The sequence below is a fragment of the Cyprinodon tularosa genome, unplaced genomic scaffold (genome assembly GCF_016077235.1).
Source record: "Cyprinodon tularosa strain WSP-4 unplaced genomic scaffold, ASM1607723v1 ctg152, whole genome shotgun sequence".
NCBI classification, from domain to species: Eukaryota; Metazoa; Chordata; class Actinopteri; order Cyprinodontiformes; family Cyprinodontidae; genus Cyprinodon; species Cyprinodon tularosa.
In genome coordinates this window covers 602088-622888 of record NW_024038354.1, presented here as the reverse complement: position 1 = coordinate 622888, position 20801 = coordinate 602088, and the positions used below count along the sequence as shown (strand labels likewise).

The window sequence follows — 20801 nt, the reverse complement described above, 5'->3', positions numbered from 1 at the left end:
TCGCATGACCGGAAAGTCGGCCCAAAAAGGGCAAAATAAAGTTCTCAAAGTGTACACCCAGCTTAAAATAGTTATTCCAATCCTCCAGATGGATATTAAGTTTCTTTTAAACAAACAAAACACAATTTATGTTTTGGGCTCTGTCATTTAGTTCAGTCAAAGAGAAACTCACTGTCAGCTCTGAAGGTGACGGCCAACTTAGGAACTCCTTCTGCAGCAAACTGACCCTGCAAAAAAGAAACAGAAACAATTAGAGTTCATTAAAAAGTAGGAAAAAAACAAAACAGTTAAGCTTATAGTTTTCTGTAAGACCAGCAGTGGGCCAAGCCTTAAGAAAAGTGAGGCCCAAATAAAGACTAGTGTCCCATTTCCACTAGCCGTCTGAAACTGATCCGTGCCGAGTTCAGACCGAGCTTGGATCAGTGAACAGAGCTTGAGCTTACGACCATTTACACATCACGCTAGCACGGTTACTCGCCTCCTATTGGCAGCCCACAATACTATGGCTACAAAGGCCGGGATTATGCAAACAAAAGTGGCAGCACCCATAACATTCAGGAACTTATGTTTGTTTACATTGGTGATATTTCGCCATTTGGGGAATGTCAGGCGGAGAAGGCATGATGCTTGTGCATCATTTCATGGGGATTAGCCTGCCGTGCATCATGCATAAGTTAGGCTACGACATAAGTTCTGGACTCGTTATGAATACTCGATGTATATGCCCAAAATAGAAAAAATACATAGAAAGGTCAGGATTTTAATGGCTGTTTATACCAGTATATACTCATATACTCAGAAACCAGGTGGTCTGCATGTGTGTCGCAGTTAAAGCAGATATGCCCCGCCCCTTCCGCAGACACCCTGCTGCACCTTTACAAACTTGTAGCTGACCACAGGCAGGAGGCCTCTGATTGGTCAAATCGACATCTGCTCTACATTATGCGTATTTCCTGTTTGATACCTTACCGCTGTAGCTACCAGATCTGCTCGGGTCCTGCTTCATGCCAGTGACGTTACGCTACATGATTGGCTGAACGTTGCCACATGATGTAAAACATTGTGGTTGCCAAGGCAACGATAATAACATTACACAGCGTCAGTGTGGCAATTCAGGAGCATCTGTAGCGTTAGCGTGTCTAATTACTGAAGTTTTACCAGATTGATAACAAAACTGAAAAATAATCTGTTTCTGGTGAACAAAGTAACTAATATAAAGAGCTGGGTGGCGCTGTGGCTAGCTGTAGCTAACAGGTCAGCATCTTTTAGCTTGCTCAGTTAGCATATTAAGCTATACTACTGTTGGCTTTGTGTCAACAACAACCGTTCGTTTTCTACAAGTAGATTAACTGTTTTCTTTGTTAAAAATCTCTACGAAACTCATTTTTTAGGATGTTCCATTTGTTCTCCTCTGCCCTCAGATCTTAATAAAATTAAAGAAGATTAAAATAAACTGAGACTTTTTGTGTCACCTTGTTAAATGGCAGAGCTCAGTTTAAGAACGCAGTACTTTCCTTCAAGACTGATAATGATTGTTTTCTACTTTCGGCTGATTTAGATCACCAATGAAATGTAAAATAAGAGCCAATATAGGTAATAATATGTTGAGACTTCAAAAGAGATTTGATCCTTAAGAAACGCATGCAATATACTTTGTCCGAGTGGAGTTGCCATATATTGACCTCATAAGAAGCTGGCGGGGCCCGGAGCAGGTCTGGTACCTGCACCGCCTTGTTTTGTTTGTATGACCGCCATTGTGGAAACTGATTGGTGAAGATGGACCAGAAGAGCGAGGTGCGCGAGAACACTGGGACCCTTTTCCCACCTGCATCACCGCTCCATGGTCGCACAAACTTGCCCCCACTTCCTCACGGCCTCGGCCGTATCTAGACCCACAGCTAGTTCTTCTTCTTGCATTGTGGCGTGGAATAACACAGCGCAGACCCCGCTTTAATATTGGGTATAAATCAAAAATATCTGCGACACACTCCCTGCGACAGACTGCTGCAGGAGGATAACCAGGCCTTAAATCGGCTAGATGTGACGGGGCCCTCAGTCACTCCAACATGCAGCCACTTTTAGCAGCAACAATTTTTAATACATCTTAAGGTAACATATTGGTAGCCTGAAGCTACCACATACCCCTTCTTTTATGTCTCTCATACAAAAACATGTATTTTCCCTCTAGCACATTTCAACAAAGCTGCGCCATTTTATAGCTTTCATGTTGCCTTTAATGTTGTCTTACCCCCTCCACACACATACAAGTTTGCACATTTAGTCTCGTTAGAGGTGTCAGGCTGTGGCCACTTGCAAGAATCAAACAGACACACCTGAAAGTAATAAGGTGGAGACCCAGCTGTGTGCCAGTGATTTTATAGGAGGTGTAGCATGCTTATTAGCAGCCACTGTACCAAAACAACTAGTCCATACAAACACATCCACCAGTGCTGGTAATGGTGCACTTGTGAAAACTTTTATTGGTGTCTTACATTCCTAAGGCTTTAAAACAAACACTAAATTAGACTCTAAACTATTAAACAGCACTTTGAAGGAGAGATAACAACCTAAATGTGTCAAAAACGTTTACGGGAAATTTGGAAATCCTCTCCCACATTTTTATCTCTTTAATGGATCGCCTTCAGCGTCTCTGCACCGCCTGTGCTGACCTTTGACACTCAGGGTTTACTTACCTCTGTGTGCTCAGATGTCCCGCTGGCAGCAGGAACTGAGAGGGTTAATTAGAACTGATGGAAGTTTTTCATCGACAGGATGAACATTCTTTATGCCAATACTGATTGACAAACAGATCCTCAAAAGACGCCCAGAATCCAAATATAGATGCAGATGAGGAAGTGGGGGACTTTAAATCTGATCCAAACTGCAGAACCAGATTGTTTCACGTGAAAAGTGGGGTTCAGCTGTAGATACATGGCTATACTTTTGTTATGAAACTTTACAGAGATGTAGATAAATGTGGACAAATGAATGCTGCTTTAAGGCCTGAAAATTTTTTAATCTCCAATTAGATTTTTCCTTCATGTCTCACTGACCGTATAGAGAGGCTCCGACTAGGCAGGATGAGCAGATCTGTGCAGATTCTTTACACTTCCGTTTCTGTGTTATGAAATTAAAACGATTTCCCACATTTGCCTTTTACAGATTATGAAAAGTTATCAAAAATAAAAAACGCTGGCGCTTTCTATAAAGCAAAGCCCCACTTAACGAGTCTGTGCAGCATCTAGAACCAGAACAGATAGAGAATGTTCATCTGTTAAAAACATAATGAGATCTACGTCTAAAGAAAAGAAAAGAAAAACGCAGAAATAAACAGCGTGGGACGGTTTCTATGGTGACTGAGGCAGAGAGGTGATTCTCAGAGAGAGATTTCCTCCTCTGAATAAAAAATGGATGACGGAGGAGACTCATCCACGACCTCCGACACTAAACTCTCCTCCTCTTGCATGTTTCCTCTGTCCATAGCGTTCCTTGACAGCGTCGTTTCTAAGTCACCAATTTAGTGCTACTTGGTCCCAATGGAATTTCCCTGCTAGCACTAAGTTGCTAACTGGTTAGCAAGATGCTTCCGACAAACCGGCCACAACTAAACTTGCTTCTGAACCTTACGCCATACCAATCCCGCCCCCCTGATAATGGACCAATCACATTCACTTTATTCACTCTTGTAAAGTCGTAGCCTCGTGAGACCATCCTGATCTCGCAAGCTTTCAAGATTTTAACTTGCAGATCAGTCTGGAGACTCTCCGTTGAAGAAAAATTTGAGCCGTTCACCAAACGAACGTCCAATCAGCGTTGGCTTTGAGGCGGGTTGAGGTGTGACGCAACGAGTAGCGCGACAGTTCAGTCTAAAGAACATGGCGGCTTCAGCCGATGAAACTAGCGTTAGCGTGGCTATCGAGCAAGTTTTATCGGAATTACAGAGTATTTCTTCAATGAAAGAAGAGCAAAACACTGCTCTGGAGGCTTTTCTCAGAGGAAAAGATGTTTTTGCTCTTCTCCCGACTGGTTTCGGCAAGAGTTTGATCTATCAATTGGCTCCTCTTCGTCGTCGCTCTGTTAGTACGTCATATGCTTCGTTGATCTGATTGGTTTTTTTGGCCCGTCTATCACCAACATAGGCCCATCAGCTAACCAGTATTTCCGCCCCTTCCCAAAATTACTTCAACGGAAGGTTTCCAGATGGATATGCGGAGCAAATCCATCTGGCGGAGTCAGGTTAGTAAAGTCGGGCACCAATCGGGAGAATTCGGAAATGCAACGGTTGGAACAGCCGCTTCCCTACGACTTTAAGGTGCTTTCAGAGGTTGGAATTCTGAATATTTACAGACTTTTCCTTTTAGGAATAATTTTCCCGATTTGGATAAATTATCTTTAGGGATAACATCAAAAAGCTGCATTGATAATCTGATGAGAAACTTTGTGATTGCTTTAATGACTATGAGGTAAACGAGCTCTGCACATTCTGCTACACAAAAGGTGTTTTTTAGGCTGAAGCCGTGTGTTTGGTCCCCCGCTGGGGGAACGAGGTAGCCTCAGTCCCACCAGGAAGGAGGCAATACGGCTGTTTGTTGTGAGGACCCCCTTCCCCCACACCAATTACCAGCTTCCTGAAGACGGATAATACTTAACAACTTTACGCAGCGTCTGAAGGGGAAGCCAAGAGTAAACACTCAAAACATTTCTGGATTCATCCCAATTGCATTTTCCTCCAAACAGTTTAAATGGAAATTCTCCTTCCACTGGAGTCAGCTTAGTCTCACCTCCATTACAGCTTTTGTTTTCCAACTTTAGGAAGTCTTTAAAGCGTGAGGCAAAGGCAGAGAGAGCTGCTCAGGTGTGTTTCCTTAACATGCAGTAATTACTGTTTTAGCTCCGTCTGCTTTCAGAGCCTGAGGGCCAAACACAGAGAGATGCATCAGAGAACCACTGCTGTCAATAAAAAGCCAAACACAAGAGAAAAGATGGCAAACAATGAACAGTAAACCTAGAATGAAGCTGCTTGACCTCCTGCTGATTTCCCTACAACAGTCCTCTTTACAAAAAGATAAATACACAACGTCATAAACACAGGAAAACCTCCAACGACCTAACATAAGGAGTCAAATATCCCTTGGGAATCCCCGCTCCCTGCTCCTGTTGTAATGCAGACAGCTAATTGCAAGTTCACTTAGATAAAACTGCAATTAATCAAAGCAGAGGGAGGAGAAAAGGGGGGAAGGACTGGAGGAAATGGAGGGCCAAGTAATCTGAACGCCTGCAGGGAAGGGAGAAAAGCAAAGGAAGGTGGAAAGAAGAGATGCTGGGATCTGATTAAACAGGAACTCCTTCAATTACAGCTTTTTAAGGTTGACGTAGTAAACTTCTGCAGTCCCTGATGCTGTTTAGGGCGACCGGAGCAGCTCCAGATGTGGGGAAACTAATTCCCATCTGACCTTTAATCAGCCTGATGCTAAACAGCAGAGGTCCAAACAGAGAGAGAGAGACGGCGGGATTAAAGCAGAATTAAGGAAAACCTGCAGCGGCGATCATCAGTCACGCAGCGGCTCCTGTCAGCATCGTGTTTATACATTTATCAGAGATGTTCCGCTTTCCACGTTTTCACTAAGTTCCTGTACATCTGTTTTTGATAGAACAGTTAAAACCTTCCTCCTTCTCTCAGTATCATTATCGGGCAGTTTCTGCAGAAATCACAGTCAATTTCAATGTTAGGTTGTTTTTTTGTGTGTTTTTTTTAAAGTAGGAAAGAAAATTAGTTCAAAAATCTTCTCCAAGTCAGAACGGGTTAAATATGCAGAGCCTGGCAGAAGAAACCGTTCTCAGGCTGTGCAATAAAGTGAGGTCTGGAAGTGAGGTCTAGAAGCACAAGATCTATATCCATCCATTCAGCAAAGATCCTGCTACATGGCTGCACCTCTGATATTGGCATTTGACCAATTAGATGAACCCTGAATGATAGATTATCTACTGTACATCAAGTTGGGAAAAAAAAAGTTAAGTCAAGAAAAAAAAAGGTAAAAAGCTAAAAAGTAAAGTTAAAAAGTTAATAAACCTAGTTAACAATTATATAACTAAAACATGTCAGTGCCAGTATCAGCATTAATGCCTCTAAGATTATGTTGGACCAATAAAAAACGCTTTTCTTTCCCTCTCAGAGTGTTTTTCATTCATTTCTTCTAGAAGCACTTTTGTTATTTTTCTTAATATATTCGGGTAAGTTTGCGTTTCTTGTTTTTACATTGACATTAATTTCTGCCAACAAAATATCCATATTTTTAAGGTTTCAAAGGTAATAAGGTCTTGTCCTGAATTCCAATAACGTTATTGGCTGGAAATGTTGATTTTCAAAGTATTTCACTGAGCGCCCTGTAAAGGGTTAAAAAGGAACCACACGGCATTCTGGGGGATGTAGGCGGAGGATGAGCTGAGCCAAGCTAGGTTAGTGGCTGACGTCCTTCTAAAGAGTGAAGGTTAGATTTAAACGGGCGGATTTATCATCAGGCTAAACTAGGCAGCTGCCCAAGTTCCTGGGGGCCCCATAATGTATGGTTAAAACAACTATTCCTTATTTGTGGACATTAATTATGTTTTTGATAAAAAAAAGGGCTAAAATGCCATCAGAAAGCTTAAAATATTAAGTGTGTCTTTATGCTCAGAAACCAGGTGGTCTGCATGTGTGTTGCAGTTAATGCAGATATGCCCCGCCCCTTCTGCAGACACTCTGCTGCAAATCTCCAAAATTATAGGTGACAGCAGACAGGAGGCCTCTGATTGGTCAAATCTCCATCCGCTCTACACTATGCGTATTTCCTGGTTGGTTCCTTATTTTGTTTGTCTGACCGCCATTGTGGAAAACGACTGGTGAAGATGGAGCAGCTAGCAGAGCGAGGTGCGTTAGAACACTGGGACCCTTTTTCCACCTGGATCTCCGCTCTTTTTGGCCCTCATGTCCCTCCGTTGTCGGACAAACTTGCCCCCACTTCCTCACTGCCTCGGCCGTATCTAAACCCACAGCTAGTTCCTGATTGGCCCTCTGGCGTTGTGGCGACAAGCTCACTGCGACACACTGCTGCAGGAGGATAACCAGGCCTTATGGCTACGCTCACACCACAGCCTTAGGACCTGGATCTGATCTTTTCATGGCAGTCTGAACGACTCGGATCCCATTTTTTCCCAACGCGACCCAGGCCACTTGGCTTTGTGGTCCTGAATCCGATATGAATCTGATCTTTTCAAATGCGACCTGTGTCTGAACGGCCAGGTCGCATTCATCCCACCTGAACGCCATTAGTAGCAGACATAGATTGGAAAATAAACAACGGCAAGAAAAACAACAACCATGGCAGATGATGATGCGGAGAGCAGTATCTATGTTTAAACATATTGAAGATTGAGTTTTTAAGGTTTCATGTTTGATTACGTAAACATGGAGCAGGCTGGTTTGTGACGTCATTGCGTCCTCCTCTGCGCATGCGGGACAATGAAGCTGTATGAATGCAGTTCACACCGGAGATCACATACAAGTCGCAGATACTATTTGGAAATGTGAACGACAACGCAAAAAAAAAAATCGGGAAATGAGCATCAGGGCCTGCAGTGGGAAGGTAGCCTTAATTTTCTGGAACAGTTTTCTCACATTTAACATTATGAAAGAGCAAAAAAAAAAGCAGATCAAACTTCAGAGAAAAAACAAACAAATCAGAACCAAGGATCCAGTCCTGCTGCTTTAGCGTAGCGCTGCAGGCAGGCTAGGATAGATGCTAGATCTCTGCATGCTCCCCACAAATATAAATAAAGCACCTTCTCTGTTTAACTCAGGCTTTAACTCTTCATACATCAGCTGATCTCAAACCTGCTGCAAACCTTGGAGGAATAATCTCCAAACCGCAGCGAGGAGCAACAATGCAAACCCAGTGTGTGAGCGGGTGTTCAGGAGCAGCCAACCAGAGATTTCCCACCGCAGGAACAAAACCTGCAGCTTCCTCCTGCTGCATGACTGCTCCTCAATGACCCCCCACCCATCTCCTTCCTCATAACTCCTCCTCCTCACCCGGAGGAGCCGCTCTCTGATCCTGCTGTGAAGGTTTGTCCTTTAAAAAGGCTTTCACTCCCTTTTATTACAAAAACAAGAGTCAAGACAAAACCCAGCTCCTCCACAAAGGCCAGAAACTAGAGAAGAGTTCAGAGTCATGTGAGCTACAGGTAAAACCTGAGCCGTCAGAGAGGAGGAAGCTTTCAATAAAGATTACCGACACAAAAACAACAGACTCTAAAAGCATCATTACTTTAGCAGAGGAAGGTTTAAGATGATACCTGTGAGATACTAAAAAAAGTTTTTCCACACAGGTTCTTTAGGGACTGGATCCAAAACGTTCTGCTGGTTTCCATGGGTAGGAAAACACACGTGTTTCACATCGGCCGCCCAACCGGCCGTGACGACCTCCGAGTTTCCCTGATGCCAAAAACACACCAACGCCCTGGAAGACAATGAGACGTGGAACGGAGCAGAAAGCCCGTATAAAACGAAGCCAGAGAAGGATGAGAAATCCAGAGTAGGATGTGGAGGAAGCAGGAATATTTCCTGATTTTCCTCCATGGAGACAGCAGTGATCACTTCAGCAGATGTGTTGGAAAAGACAGATCCATCATCCTGTCCTTCCAAAACGCTTTGGGACAAACTTTACTGCTTAAACTTCCAGTGAAAAGATGTGTGTATTTCTCTAAGAGGAACATGAAAGCTTGGAATAACAGATAAAAACTAAACTTTACTAGTTATAAAAAAATAATTGCATTAAACCTTAAATTCTGAAAAGTCATACACAGCTTTGAATCTGTTATATCTGTCCACTCAGTTACTTTACATCAGTTTTTGCCTACAGCCAGGGGCGGATTTAGGAAACTTGGTGCCCTAGGCAAAGACAGGCAGGGCCCCTCTGAATGGAGAAGACGACACATAAAACAGAGCCATTCTACAGATAGAGAAATGTTAATAGAATAGACAGCTGGAGGTTTCTGCAAAGTCGATGAGTCGATGCAGTCAGCTGGTTTTCATTACTTAAAACAAATTTTAAACCAGTCTGAAAGGATGATCTCCTTGAATTGTCTCTAAAGCGCGTTGAGATGATCCGTGTTGTGAAGTGGCACTATAAGCTGAACTGAAACTCAATATAAAAAATAAAAACATTAGCTATGACCCATGGAGCCTATTGGAACCTAACTATTGCTCTGCTACATCCACCGATGACACAGCCAATCAGCTTTGAACCACGCCTCCAAAGTTCATCTTAAAAGGCCTCCGATCCACAACTGTCTGCTACCCAAAGCCCAGGCAGTGGATGCGCTGTGACATCATTCAGATGACCCCGTTTCAACCATAGATATCCATAATAAAGGCTAGATGTCTCGTCCGCGCTGCTGGCCAATGGGGGTCGACGTCCGCACGTGGCGGCCATCTTGCTACAGGCAGCTCGCTCATTCGTAACATTGTGTTTTAAAGGCGCATGTACTGAAATAACCATAACTTCCTGAATTGTCTAATTGTTTGGTTTGTTAAACAAAAGTCAGACATGTAGTTATGATACTGCACACTTATGAATAATTATAACCATGGAATTTCATATGAAAAGAACATTGAATAGAACATACAGGTGCAATAAATATACACATGCACAAGGTATTTATGTTAAATCAATATATGCTATTAAAACTCAGTGTACTGAATGGCAACATGATATATAGATATATCTATAGATATCTATATAGATATCTATATAGATATAGATACCTATATATATAAATATGTGTATATACATATTTATATATATATATATTTTAATATGTGTGTATATATATATATATATATATATATATATATATATATATATATATATATATATATATATATATATATATATAAATAAACACTTTTATTTGGGTGTGATTAATTATTTCACAGTCCTAATTTATTTATATTTACATACATACTTTTATAATATGAATATTATTGTTATAATAAAATATGAAATACTGACAGAAAAGGCTTATTGTGTGGCAACCTCTTGGTGTAGAAGCATAATCCAGGTTTCAAATTAAAGGTAACACTTTGAAGTTTCATGTAGACTATTCGGATTATATATCAGGGGTAATTACACAAAAGTTCCTATTTTTAAACCATTATAAAAGTTACATTTATTTGCTATTAAAATTGGTACAATAGTCCCCTTCACAAGTATATATAGATGTAGCATGTTGAAATCCCCACCTACACTACTGTGATGGTATACACATGGAAGACAGAGATTTAAAAAATGACCCAAAAAACATAGCTTGGCTAATGCCCTTTGAAAAGGAAGGTTTTATTGAGCTTCTGTGTAATGTACAAGAGAGCGTTGTCCACAAGGCCATCAAAGCGGACAGGAAGGTAGCTGTGGTCATGTACTAGCGCAGGAATGTCAGCAAACGGGGATGGAAGATCTTCTCCTCCTGCTTACACATTATATAACCTGCAGAAACAAAAACAAAAGTGACCAACAACAATTCACAGTGTATAAGATTGGTATATCAATATGTGATTAAATTTCAATGATACACATGCCCTTTGAAGATGAGCTGGAAAGTTGAAAATGTTTGGCACAACACCATCTTTAAGTTGTCCAAATGAAACTAATACAAGCTTATAAAAGCTTTGAGTCAACAATAGTCTTGTAATACTATTATGTCATAGCAAAAGTCTGGCAACTTCCTTTTAATAAACCCAGCAAATTCCTGTAACTTAATGTATGATGTGTTGACAGACCAAATCGATTGGAAATCATGTTAAATTCTGCCTCTTCCACTGATGTAAAGTTGCTGGTTAATGTTAGCAGCTAGCTAAACTGTAACGTTAGCTGCTAACTTACTAACGTTAGGTCTCACTTCGTAGCTTCTTGTTATTAGCCAGCTAATGTTAGGCTAATAATGAAAATACAACAACACTCAGATTATTGTTATTAGCCAACTAATAGCTACAACCACATCCACAAAGATTGTAATTTACACCAAAGATTAATTGTCATACAATCGTTATTGGTGTCAGTAAAACCTATATAATTGACTAATAATCTCAGCCTTGATAACTTGCGCAGGTAGCCGTGATGCACAACTATGCTGCGCGATTAAGTAATTTTTCGACAAGAAAATCTGCAATTTCAACATGTTCAAGCATCAAGAATAATAGCCACGTTCATAATGTTTGTAAGAAACCAAACTGTTTGTAAATCCGTCAAGAATTCAGTGAGGTAAGAGTATTTGTGTTCGTGCTGATCACTCACCTTACATTAGGTACCACAGAGCACAACAGAAAGCCTGCCTGAGGTAAGATGGCCGCCGGTGATGCCGTTTGAGACTCCGCCGTAAGACATCTAGCCTTTATTATGGATATCTATGGTTTCAACCCCCCCTTTAGCCCCCCCTCCACCCTCGTAGCTAAAGCTTCATCAGAGCATCATTCCTTCTGGACTCTTACTGCGTTCCTCTCATCTAAACCGGCAGAAGATCGCCATGTTGAGCCTGGTTCTGCCAGAGGTTTCTTCCAAATGGGGAGTTTTTCCTCTCCACTGTCGCTCCATGCTTGCTCATCATGGACAGGTTCTCTCAACCTGTGTTATCAACCTGGACTTCCATCTTCCAGGTCCCTGAGTGAAGCTCTAGTATCAGCTCATGCAGTCCACTGGAACTCCCCATAAAGCTCAGCAGACCGTCTCTCCAACCAGCAGTCTACAGACTGACCAACTCCATCTATCTCCACTCCACCACCAGTTTCAGGCCTGGGGGGGAAACAGCCCTGTTCTTTACTCCTGTTCATGCATATCTATCTAAATTAAACGCTAATGTTTCCTGCTGAGGTCTGAGCGCCAAAGACAAAGTAATTATATCAATAAATTTCTTCTAATTGTCTTTTCTCTTTATGTGAGTTTTTCAGATTGAACTAAAGTTAGCGGTGGTTATTCTCTGGGAGGAGGACGCTTACAGTTTCCTTTTGGACCGAATCTCAGAAAGGGTTTGAAAACTGGATCAAAGAAGAAGACTGAGAGGAGAAATTACATATTTCATGAAAAGTAAGAGACTCCAAAGATCATCGGATGAGGTGCAACTTGCAAAGGAACATTTAACAGAGTTTCATTTGAGGTTTTTATTTGTATTCTTATGAACGCTAAGAGGTTAAAAGTGGGCGGAGCAACCATATGTTAGTGTAGGTTTCTGCAGGGGTTTGTACAAAGATGAAAATCATTTAAATAAAAACTTGAGTTTCAGAGATGAATAACAAAAAAAAAATGTAAATGGTTTAGAAAGAGGGAATCAGTCAATTAATTCCTCTGGTAGAAAAAGAATAGATTAATATAGAAATGTGTTTTATTTTGAAAAGTTGCCTAAGGAGCTGCGTGGCCATGGTGCAGCTCAGAGCTTTCACAGAACAGCCAACTGCCCAGCGGGTCTCTTGTTCTCTGGTGGGACTGAGCTCCTTTTTGTCAGACCACAGCTGGGAGCGACGTTCATTGTGTTCTGCTCGACGGGAAAACAGCCACTTCAACCAGAACCAGCAGCAGGTGGAGAACCGGTTCAAGCTGCGCCTGCCTGAGTTCAAGAAGGCAGCAGGAAACAAAAGAGAAACCGCCAGTGTTCCTGATGTCCATAAAGACTCAGGAAAAAACACAGAAGAGTCATAAAACTGGAATATTACATTCATTCTGAATAACTGATAAAACAAAGAGAAAAACTGTTGAGATAAAAACAACCCAGAATGAATCAGTTTCAACTGTTCTATAATTTAGACTCTATTCTAGATTTTCAACTAGAATATAAATAATAAGCTAAATAAGATTTGGAGTCTGTTAACAGCCCAGCGTTTATCCTTCATCTGAAGGAAGATGTGATTAAATATTTAGTTAAAAACAGGAAGTCTGTAAAGGCGGATTAAAAAGGTTGCAGTGAGATGAATTCAACCAAATTCCTTTTTGTTATTTATTAACAAAAAGGGAAAACTCAAATTACCAGAAGTTTTTTGGTTTCCTGTTATGGATGCGATAAAAGATTAGATAAATACGGGGGCCCTGAAGTGCAAACTGCAACTACAAATCTAAAAGCGCAACTAGATTAAGGAAAACACAATTACATTCAAGGGTCAAACGGCGCCGTCGTCCAATCAGCGATGTCTCATGTTTCCCACTGGTACCTACCTTTTCCGGTAGGTTAATGTAGTTGTGATTTCCTTAATGTAGTTGCGCTTTTAGATTTGTAGTTGCAGTTTGCACTTCAGGGCCACCGTAGATAAACGGTGAAAATTAAATGTTTATAACTGCTCACTAAATGCATCTATAGTGCTGGTTTCCTGTTTGGCCCCATTTGGTTTACAAGCAGGTTTTCTCACCCCGTCCTCAGTCCATTGACCACCCCCGACTTTTCAACAGTTCAACAAAAAAAAATCAACTGCAGTAAATTACATCTTGCACTGAAAATAAACTACAATTCATTTAAATCATAAAACTCCTACTTTAGACACACCTTAATGTCTAATTTTCTTGATTTTTACTGTTTAAAAAAACCCAGTAATGATTCAATGCATTCGATCTATAGCTCCAATTCACATCATGTCATCTCAGCTCACTTTCCAGTTCACCAGATCATCCAGTCAGATTGATTTAAAGTTTTCTATCTAAGGAAAACCAGCTGATTGCATCGACTCATTGACTCTTCAGCAATCCCTCACACTAAGCAAGCTTGTAGCGACAGTGGAGAGGAAAAACTCCCTTTGAACAGGAAGAAACCTCCAGCAGAACCAGGCTCAGTGTGAGCGGCCATCTGCCGCTATATTTTTCCAAGTTAGCAAAAATGTATTTCTTAAAAGCAATGAATTTGCATCCTTTTCTTTAACGTAAAATCAGCTTAATGCAGCTAAAAAGTTTTCTGAGAAGAGTCCCTTAGAGCTAAAGCCTCTGTCGTCTGATGAGACAGGAAATAACGGCACAGACCAAAGTAGGACTCCTTTCCAACATGAAATTACCACACAGAGGCTGTAATAAGCTCACACCTGCAGCAGGGCCGGCCCTCACACCCCCATCCTGCACACTTTGATCTGAAAGGACAGGAAGCCACAGACTCTGTGTGTGTGTGTGTGTGTGTGTGTGGCGGGGGGGTTGTGTGTGTGTGTGTGTGTGTGTGTGTTTGGGGGTGGGTTTGTGTGTGTGTGTGTGTGTTTGGGGGTGGGGTTGCAAGAAGGAATGTTTCAGCAGAGTAAACAGTGTGAAGCTTCCTGTAGAAAACACTTCAAAGCCCCTGAGAGGAAACCAGGATAATGCACACACCAGCACACATCAAAGGCAGGTAGGAATCATCTATCAACAGGAGAAAACTGAAACGGCTGCATCCAAACGCACACAGTCCCACAGACCATCAGACACAACAGACCCTGGCTCTAAATGCAGCCGCCTGATTATTCAGGACTGGATCTGTGATCATGAGCCTCCGCAGAGCAGCTGCTCCTCTTTACCAACACAGGAAGACAGGAAGAAGACTTCACATCTGGATGCTGGTGAAGATTCTCAGTCATCCAGGTCATAGTCATTGCAAACAAGTTAAAAAACAATCCACTGGACTTTGTTTCCAAGTTTAAAGACGTTTCTCTTCCATCCAGGAAACTTTTTAAAAATGTCAGAAATAGCGTTGAGTTTGAGGCTTTTCCTATAAACCTGGAACTCAGCTCTATTCCTGACATTTTAAATTGAAAAAGTGTCCTGGATGGGAAGAGAAACGTCTTCAAACTTGGAAACAAAGTCCAGTGGATTGTTTTTAACTTTTTTGGGGATTCACATCTGGATGTTTTTAGCTGGATTGCTTGTTTGAGGAGAATGATTCGATGGCGCCTGCAGCACAGGGTGGCAAAGCATAGGACAGCTTTCTCAAACACATAGAGGGGTCCATGCACATCTTCCTATACATAAAAAAACTCCAAATCTAACAAACGTCCCAGAAATCCCAATGAATCTCATCTAATCATGAAAGAAATCCACTGAAAAATGGTTTAAAATCTGTTTAAATGAAGACAGTGTTGGGTTGGAGACGATCAGGCTGTAGACTCATCCTTAAGAAGAGCTGCAGTCATATGGAGCCAAACTGGAGCCAGAAAGTTTGTTAGAAGACATGCATTTTAAACAGGAAATTATTTAGAAACTGAAAAAAAAGATTAGAATTATAAAATTAAAGATCTTAAACCAGAAATATTTTCTGAAGCTGAAAATAAAATAAGATTTGAAACTTAAAAATAATGTTTAAAATGCTATTTAGATTCAAGTGTGGTTCTTTCCTAGTTCTGTTTGCCCCTCAGTGTGGGAGGCGGAGTTTAGATGACATGGTTTTATTTTTTTTTTAAACAATCATATAAACATAGTTTGGCTATATTTAAAGACATTTTTAGTTCCCATTGTTCCTGAATGCAAAAGCTGGGAGTATTTAAATTAGCAGCTTAAGCTGACAGTCATCACTTCACACCCCACATCATCCACCCCCCCACCGAGGGGGCAGCTGCTTGTTTAAAAAAATGTATTTTGTTCACTTTTAAATCCTTTTTTTCTCCCGTTATTTTTTTTTCCTTTTTTCTGCAGTTTCAAATGATTTTATTTCAGAAAGATTTGTGGCCCCAATTTAGCTCCATATACCTGATCACTGAAAAGATCAACTTCCACAAATGGCTCCAGTTTGAAACCAGCTGATTTATTCCAGTGCTTCCAGTTTATCCCTCATTACTGGAAATATCTTCATGAATCCCCGAGACACATCGTCTTAAAAACCTCAATTAATTGAAATATCAGTTTAATAAAAGTTACCACTTTGTTTCAAATTATACTGGTTCTTACCTACATTTTGCCATTTGACTCATTTAACCAAAAACAGATTATTTCCCCGTAAAAAGATACAGATACATGTTTATATACCGAAGTCATAAAACCATGTTTCTTATGTGAAATAACTAGAAACCAAAAGCTGACAGTTATTACAGAAACAGTCAGACCAGAAGGCTGCATATCACACCTGAAACAGTCAGTAAGGAAACGACCAACAATACAGGAGGTAAAAAAAAGGACCTGAGCTCCACTGAAGTGCTGCTGGAGCAGGAAATGTAGAATCAAAAACGGAATGAAACCAAATTAAAATAATAAACAGCTGTATTTTATGTGGAAGAGCTAAAAAAAATATCTGATTTTCATAAAACGGATGAAAAATCGATTTGATTTGAAGATCCTGCATTTTAAGTCAGTTTCTTATATCACCAATCTAACTGTATTATTTTAACTTGTTTATTTTTATTCAGGTTTTAAGTTTGGGGTCTAGATATTTATTCTAACGACACATGAAATCAGAACAGGAGTTTGAACATTAAATGAATCTGAGTAATTATGTTTATGAAAGAAGATCAAACAGATGAACAAGAAATAATCTGATCAAAGGTCCTGAAAGCAACTTAAAAAAATATATAATAATAATAAATATATATATATATATATATTTCCTTTTTTATTACTTACTTATAGAGCTAGACTTTTTAAAGCATTTTATGCTTATATATTTCCTTTTTTATTACTTACTTATAGAGCTAGACTTTTTAAAGCATTTTATGCTTTTTTTCTATGATCATATGTAAATATACTTAATCCTGCTGGGGGGGGGGGGTAATAAAGACGCATCATGTGGTTTGAATTAGAGCTTTTTTTCCCTTAGAATCTAAAATCTTTAAGTTGAATGCTGGAGAAGTGGGATTAAAAGTTGAGCAATTTTTTATATTTTAAGAATAATTTGAGAAAAGATGAAAGCAGTAGAGCCGCTCAGGTAGAGACGCGCAGAACACCTGGACTCTAAAATGAGCGTCAGTCAGGAGCGGAAAGGCGCGCGCTGCTTTGGTTTTTACCCTGTAGCCGCATCGCTCCTGGTTTGATCTTCTGCTGTTTAAAGTCCCGGATCCAGAGGAGGCGCAGAAAAGCAGGAAAAACACGCAGATAAAGGAGAAAAAACTCCGAGAGGAGGCCATGCCGTTCCCAGTCCTCCGAACAACTCTCTGCTCCGACACCCCACGCAGGACTTTAGCTGGAGAGCCACGGGAAGGGGCCGAGCCTGCTGTATGGCAGGACCTTTTATCATATAAATGGCTGTGCCCTGCAAACAGACCTGGACACATTTTATTTAAACCCTGAATGCCATGATGGGCTGAGTATTATACTGAAAAATGAATGTAAAAGTTTTTGGCATTTACTCAATCATATTTACTTACTTTAACACAGAGACTTACTTTGTACCAGAGACTGCACCTTACCTGCACTACCTCAGCCTGGAACAAACTATTGCTGCTGTTTTTATTGCTTTTTATTGTAATGTTTATACTTCATACTTATATTTATCTTACCACTCTTACCTGTCATGTCCCGCACTTTATGTCAGTTTTTAAATGTCAGTCTTGTATATTTCTTGTATATTTGTATATTGCAGAGTAAACGTAATTTCATTTCCCTTGTATGTCTTGTACATATGTAGAAAATGACAATAAAAGCTGGCTTGACTCGACTTGACTTGACAATTGTTTCATGTTCGCAGGGTAGGACATAAACAATTGTGTTAAAGTACAAAATATGATTAAGTAAACCCAAAAACTGTTAAATTCATTTTTTCAGAGTAGGGCAAGCCTAGAGATTTTTTTAAATTCTATTTCGAGATAAAAGTCTTCATATTACGAGAATAAATTCGTAAAATTACGAGAATAACTTCAGAACATTACGAGAATAAAGTCGCAATATTAAGAGACACAAGTTTTATTTTATGACGACTCCTACAAGAAGCCCTGTCTTCCCTAAAAAGGTGGAATGTGGAGCATCATGTGTAGGTCTACTTTAGCATCGGTTTGACAAATCAGGAAATCTTTTAGCAGCAGCATCAAACTGGGCAGGATGTCAAAGTGGACTCTGGTTGCTGATTGGTGGAGCTGGTCGACCATCATCTGCTGTTCTATAATGACTTTATTCTCGTATTATTATGACTCTATTCTCGTATTATTATGACTTTATTCTCGTAGTGTGATGACTTTATTCTTGTAATGTTACGACTTTATTCTTGTAATGTTACAACTTTATTCTTGTAGTGAGACGACTTTATTCTCGTAATGCTACGACTTTATTCTCGCAATTTTACAACTTTATTCTTGTAAGTTTACAACTTTATTCTTGTAAGTTTACAACTTTATTCTTGTAAGTTTACAACTTTATTCTTGTAAGTTTACAACTTTATTCTTGTAGTGTGACAACTTTATTCTCGTAATGTTACGACTTTATTCTTGTAATGTTACGACTTTATTCTCGTAATTTTACGACTTTATCACAATATTACGACTTCGTTCTCGTAATGTTACGACTATATCACGACGTTAGGACTTCGTTCTCGTAATGTTACAACATTATTCACATAATTTTACGACTTTATTCTCGCAATGTTACAACTTTATTCTCATAATTTTACGACTTTATTGTCGTAATTTTACGACTTTATTCTCGTAATGTTACGACTTTATTCTCGTAATGTTACGACTTTATTCTTGTAGTGAGACGACTTTATTCTCGAAATAGAAGAAAACAAATCTCTAGCATGGCCCTAACACTGCATTGTACAACACTTAATGGGCCCCTTGGCAAAATGAGATTTTGGGGCCCTCAATAGGGCAATCTCTCGCTGTGTTATTTGTCCGATGATCAGATCATTTAAACGCGTACTATAAAATCATTGCAGCTCTGGTAGATGCATAGATCTTCTGCATCATCAAGTGTTATTAAAAGTAATAAAATTAACTAGTAGGCAGTTTATTTACAATAGATGCTGCATGGTTTATATCTTTGGGTTGCAACTATGGAGTAAAGTTTTTTTTTTTATTGTTGGAAGTTAAGAAAATGAATACAAAAAAGTGAACTTGGATAAAAATGCAATCTAAAAATGAAGCTTCGAAAAACATCTTGATTAAAAAAGCTTTTAAATTAAATTGGCTGTTTTCTCAGGTTATATTTTTCAAATTTGATTATTCAAACGTTATTCTACATTTTTTTATAGATTTAATTTTTTCACATTTACTTTTTTTTTCAAATTTCTCTATCAGATTTAGTTTTGCGCACTTTTCAAATTGAATTTCAGATTATTTTCTCATTACTTCAGTCCCAATCAAACACTCACTCTTGACCAAAAAGACCTGAGGAGCTAAAATTGTGAATAAAAGTTCTAAATAAACTCTTTTAATTTACAAAAGCTGTTTTTTTTTTCTTTCAAATTTTCAGTTACAAAACATGTTATTTGCTTTCTGTAATGGCACAAAATTCCCTCCATAGGGGTGTTGATAATAATACATAATAAAAATAAAGAATGTGTTGCTCTCAGGAGCTCAGTGAAATCCAGCCTGGAACTCTGATGAGAGGTCACCTGGGCAACAAATCTATAATCTGGGCAACAAATCTATAATCTGGGCAACAAATCTATAATCTGGGCAACAAATCTATAATCTAATCTAATATCTGCTCTTCATGTACAACTTTCACCAGTTTGTTCCAGAGTTTTTATTCCCACTGTATGTTTGTGTGTCCCTTTAGAAGCTCACCAAAAAAACTAACTCCTCATACAAGAAAAACCATTACCTACCAATAGAATGTTCCCTGATTAAGGACAAGCTGGCATTTTATGCTACACTCACTTGCCACACCGAGGTAGAAACCTAGTATTGGTTTCCTAGTTGCAGATTTATGGAGACATGAATGTGTTGTAATATAGGCTCTATGAGAACATTATTGTGGAAAAACTCCCAAATCGCTTCATGTCTTCATCAGTCGTCTCTTTATGCTTCTGAAGCGGCTTTGATCAGAAGCTCACTGTTTTCTTTAAAGTTTTTTTTCAGTTGTTGTTGTTTTCCCCCCAAATGTAATCATCAGTTTCAATAATTCACAAAATAAATTACATTTAAACATTACTCAGGGGCGGATTTAGGAAATTTGGGGCCCTAGGCAAAGGCAGGCAGGGGCCCCTCTGAATGGAGAAGACAACACATAATCAGCCCCATTCTACAGATAGAGAAATGTTAATAGAATAGACATCCATTATCTGTTCTAGGTTGTGTCCCTCTCTTCTTGTCCCTTTTCTTCTTGTTTTCCTCTCTATGTTTTGTACTCAGCTGACTTTTCATGCTGTCTCTAAAGGAATGAAAGATTTTTTCCAAGCACTAAGCTCACTTAGCTGATTGCTCCTTCCTGTGTTTCCAAAAAGGCCAAAGTAAATAACCCAGTCCTTCTTTTCACTGTAGACAAGTCATGATCTGCTTCTCTGTTCTCCATTTATCATTTGGATGAAATAATAGCTGCATGAATCATGACAGCAGACAAGATAGAGGAGAGCAGGAGGCAGGGTTACCAATCTACTTGCTCTGGAGAGCAGAGTTCGCTGCTTTTAGATGTTGTCTCCAAAGTCTCCAGTAGCAGAAAAAAGTCTCTAGATTTGGCGCTAGGAGCTTTTTAGAAATCAAAGTGCTAGAGGGGTCTGAAAAGTGGCTAAATATAGCGACTAAAGCGCTAAGTTAGCAACACTGCTCTTTGCATGGTTTGTTTTCAAATGGTTTGCTGCTGTCTGTTTGGACCTTTCTGAACATGTGCAGCAAATGGACTGATCCAATATGGTGGACACTGAAGGGGGGGCTGAGACACACTTAATATTATCAGCATTCTGATGGCATTTTAGCCAAA

At 39.7% G+C, this 20801-nt stretch overlaps 1 protein-coding gene across 2 annotated transcripts in view; it reads right to left on the bottom strand.

Moving 5' to 3' along the window:
• Positions 1 to 17126, bottom strand: part of il17rd (interleukin 17 receptor D) — a 55113-nt gene extending 37987 nt beyond the window's left edge. Inside the window, exons 1-2 of one of the 2 annotated variants that reach the window (XM_038279695.1) lie at positions 16955 to 17126; positions 173 to 227 (exon numbers count right to left, since the gene is read on the bottom strand). In XM_038279695.1, coding sequence (XP_038135623.1) covers positions 173 to 227; positions 16955 to 17074 — 175 coding nt within the window. In that variant the 5' untranslated portion in view covers positions 17075 to 17126. The remainder of the gene's footprint in view (positions 1 to 172; positions 228 to 16954) is intronic. The other variant, XM_038279696.1, reaches the window with a different exon arrangement.
• Positions 17127 to 20801: the final 3675 nt, after the last annotated feature.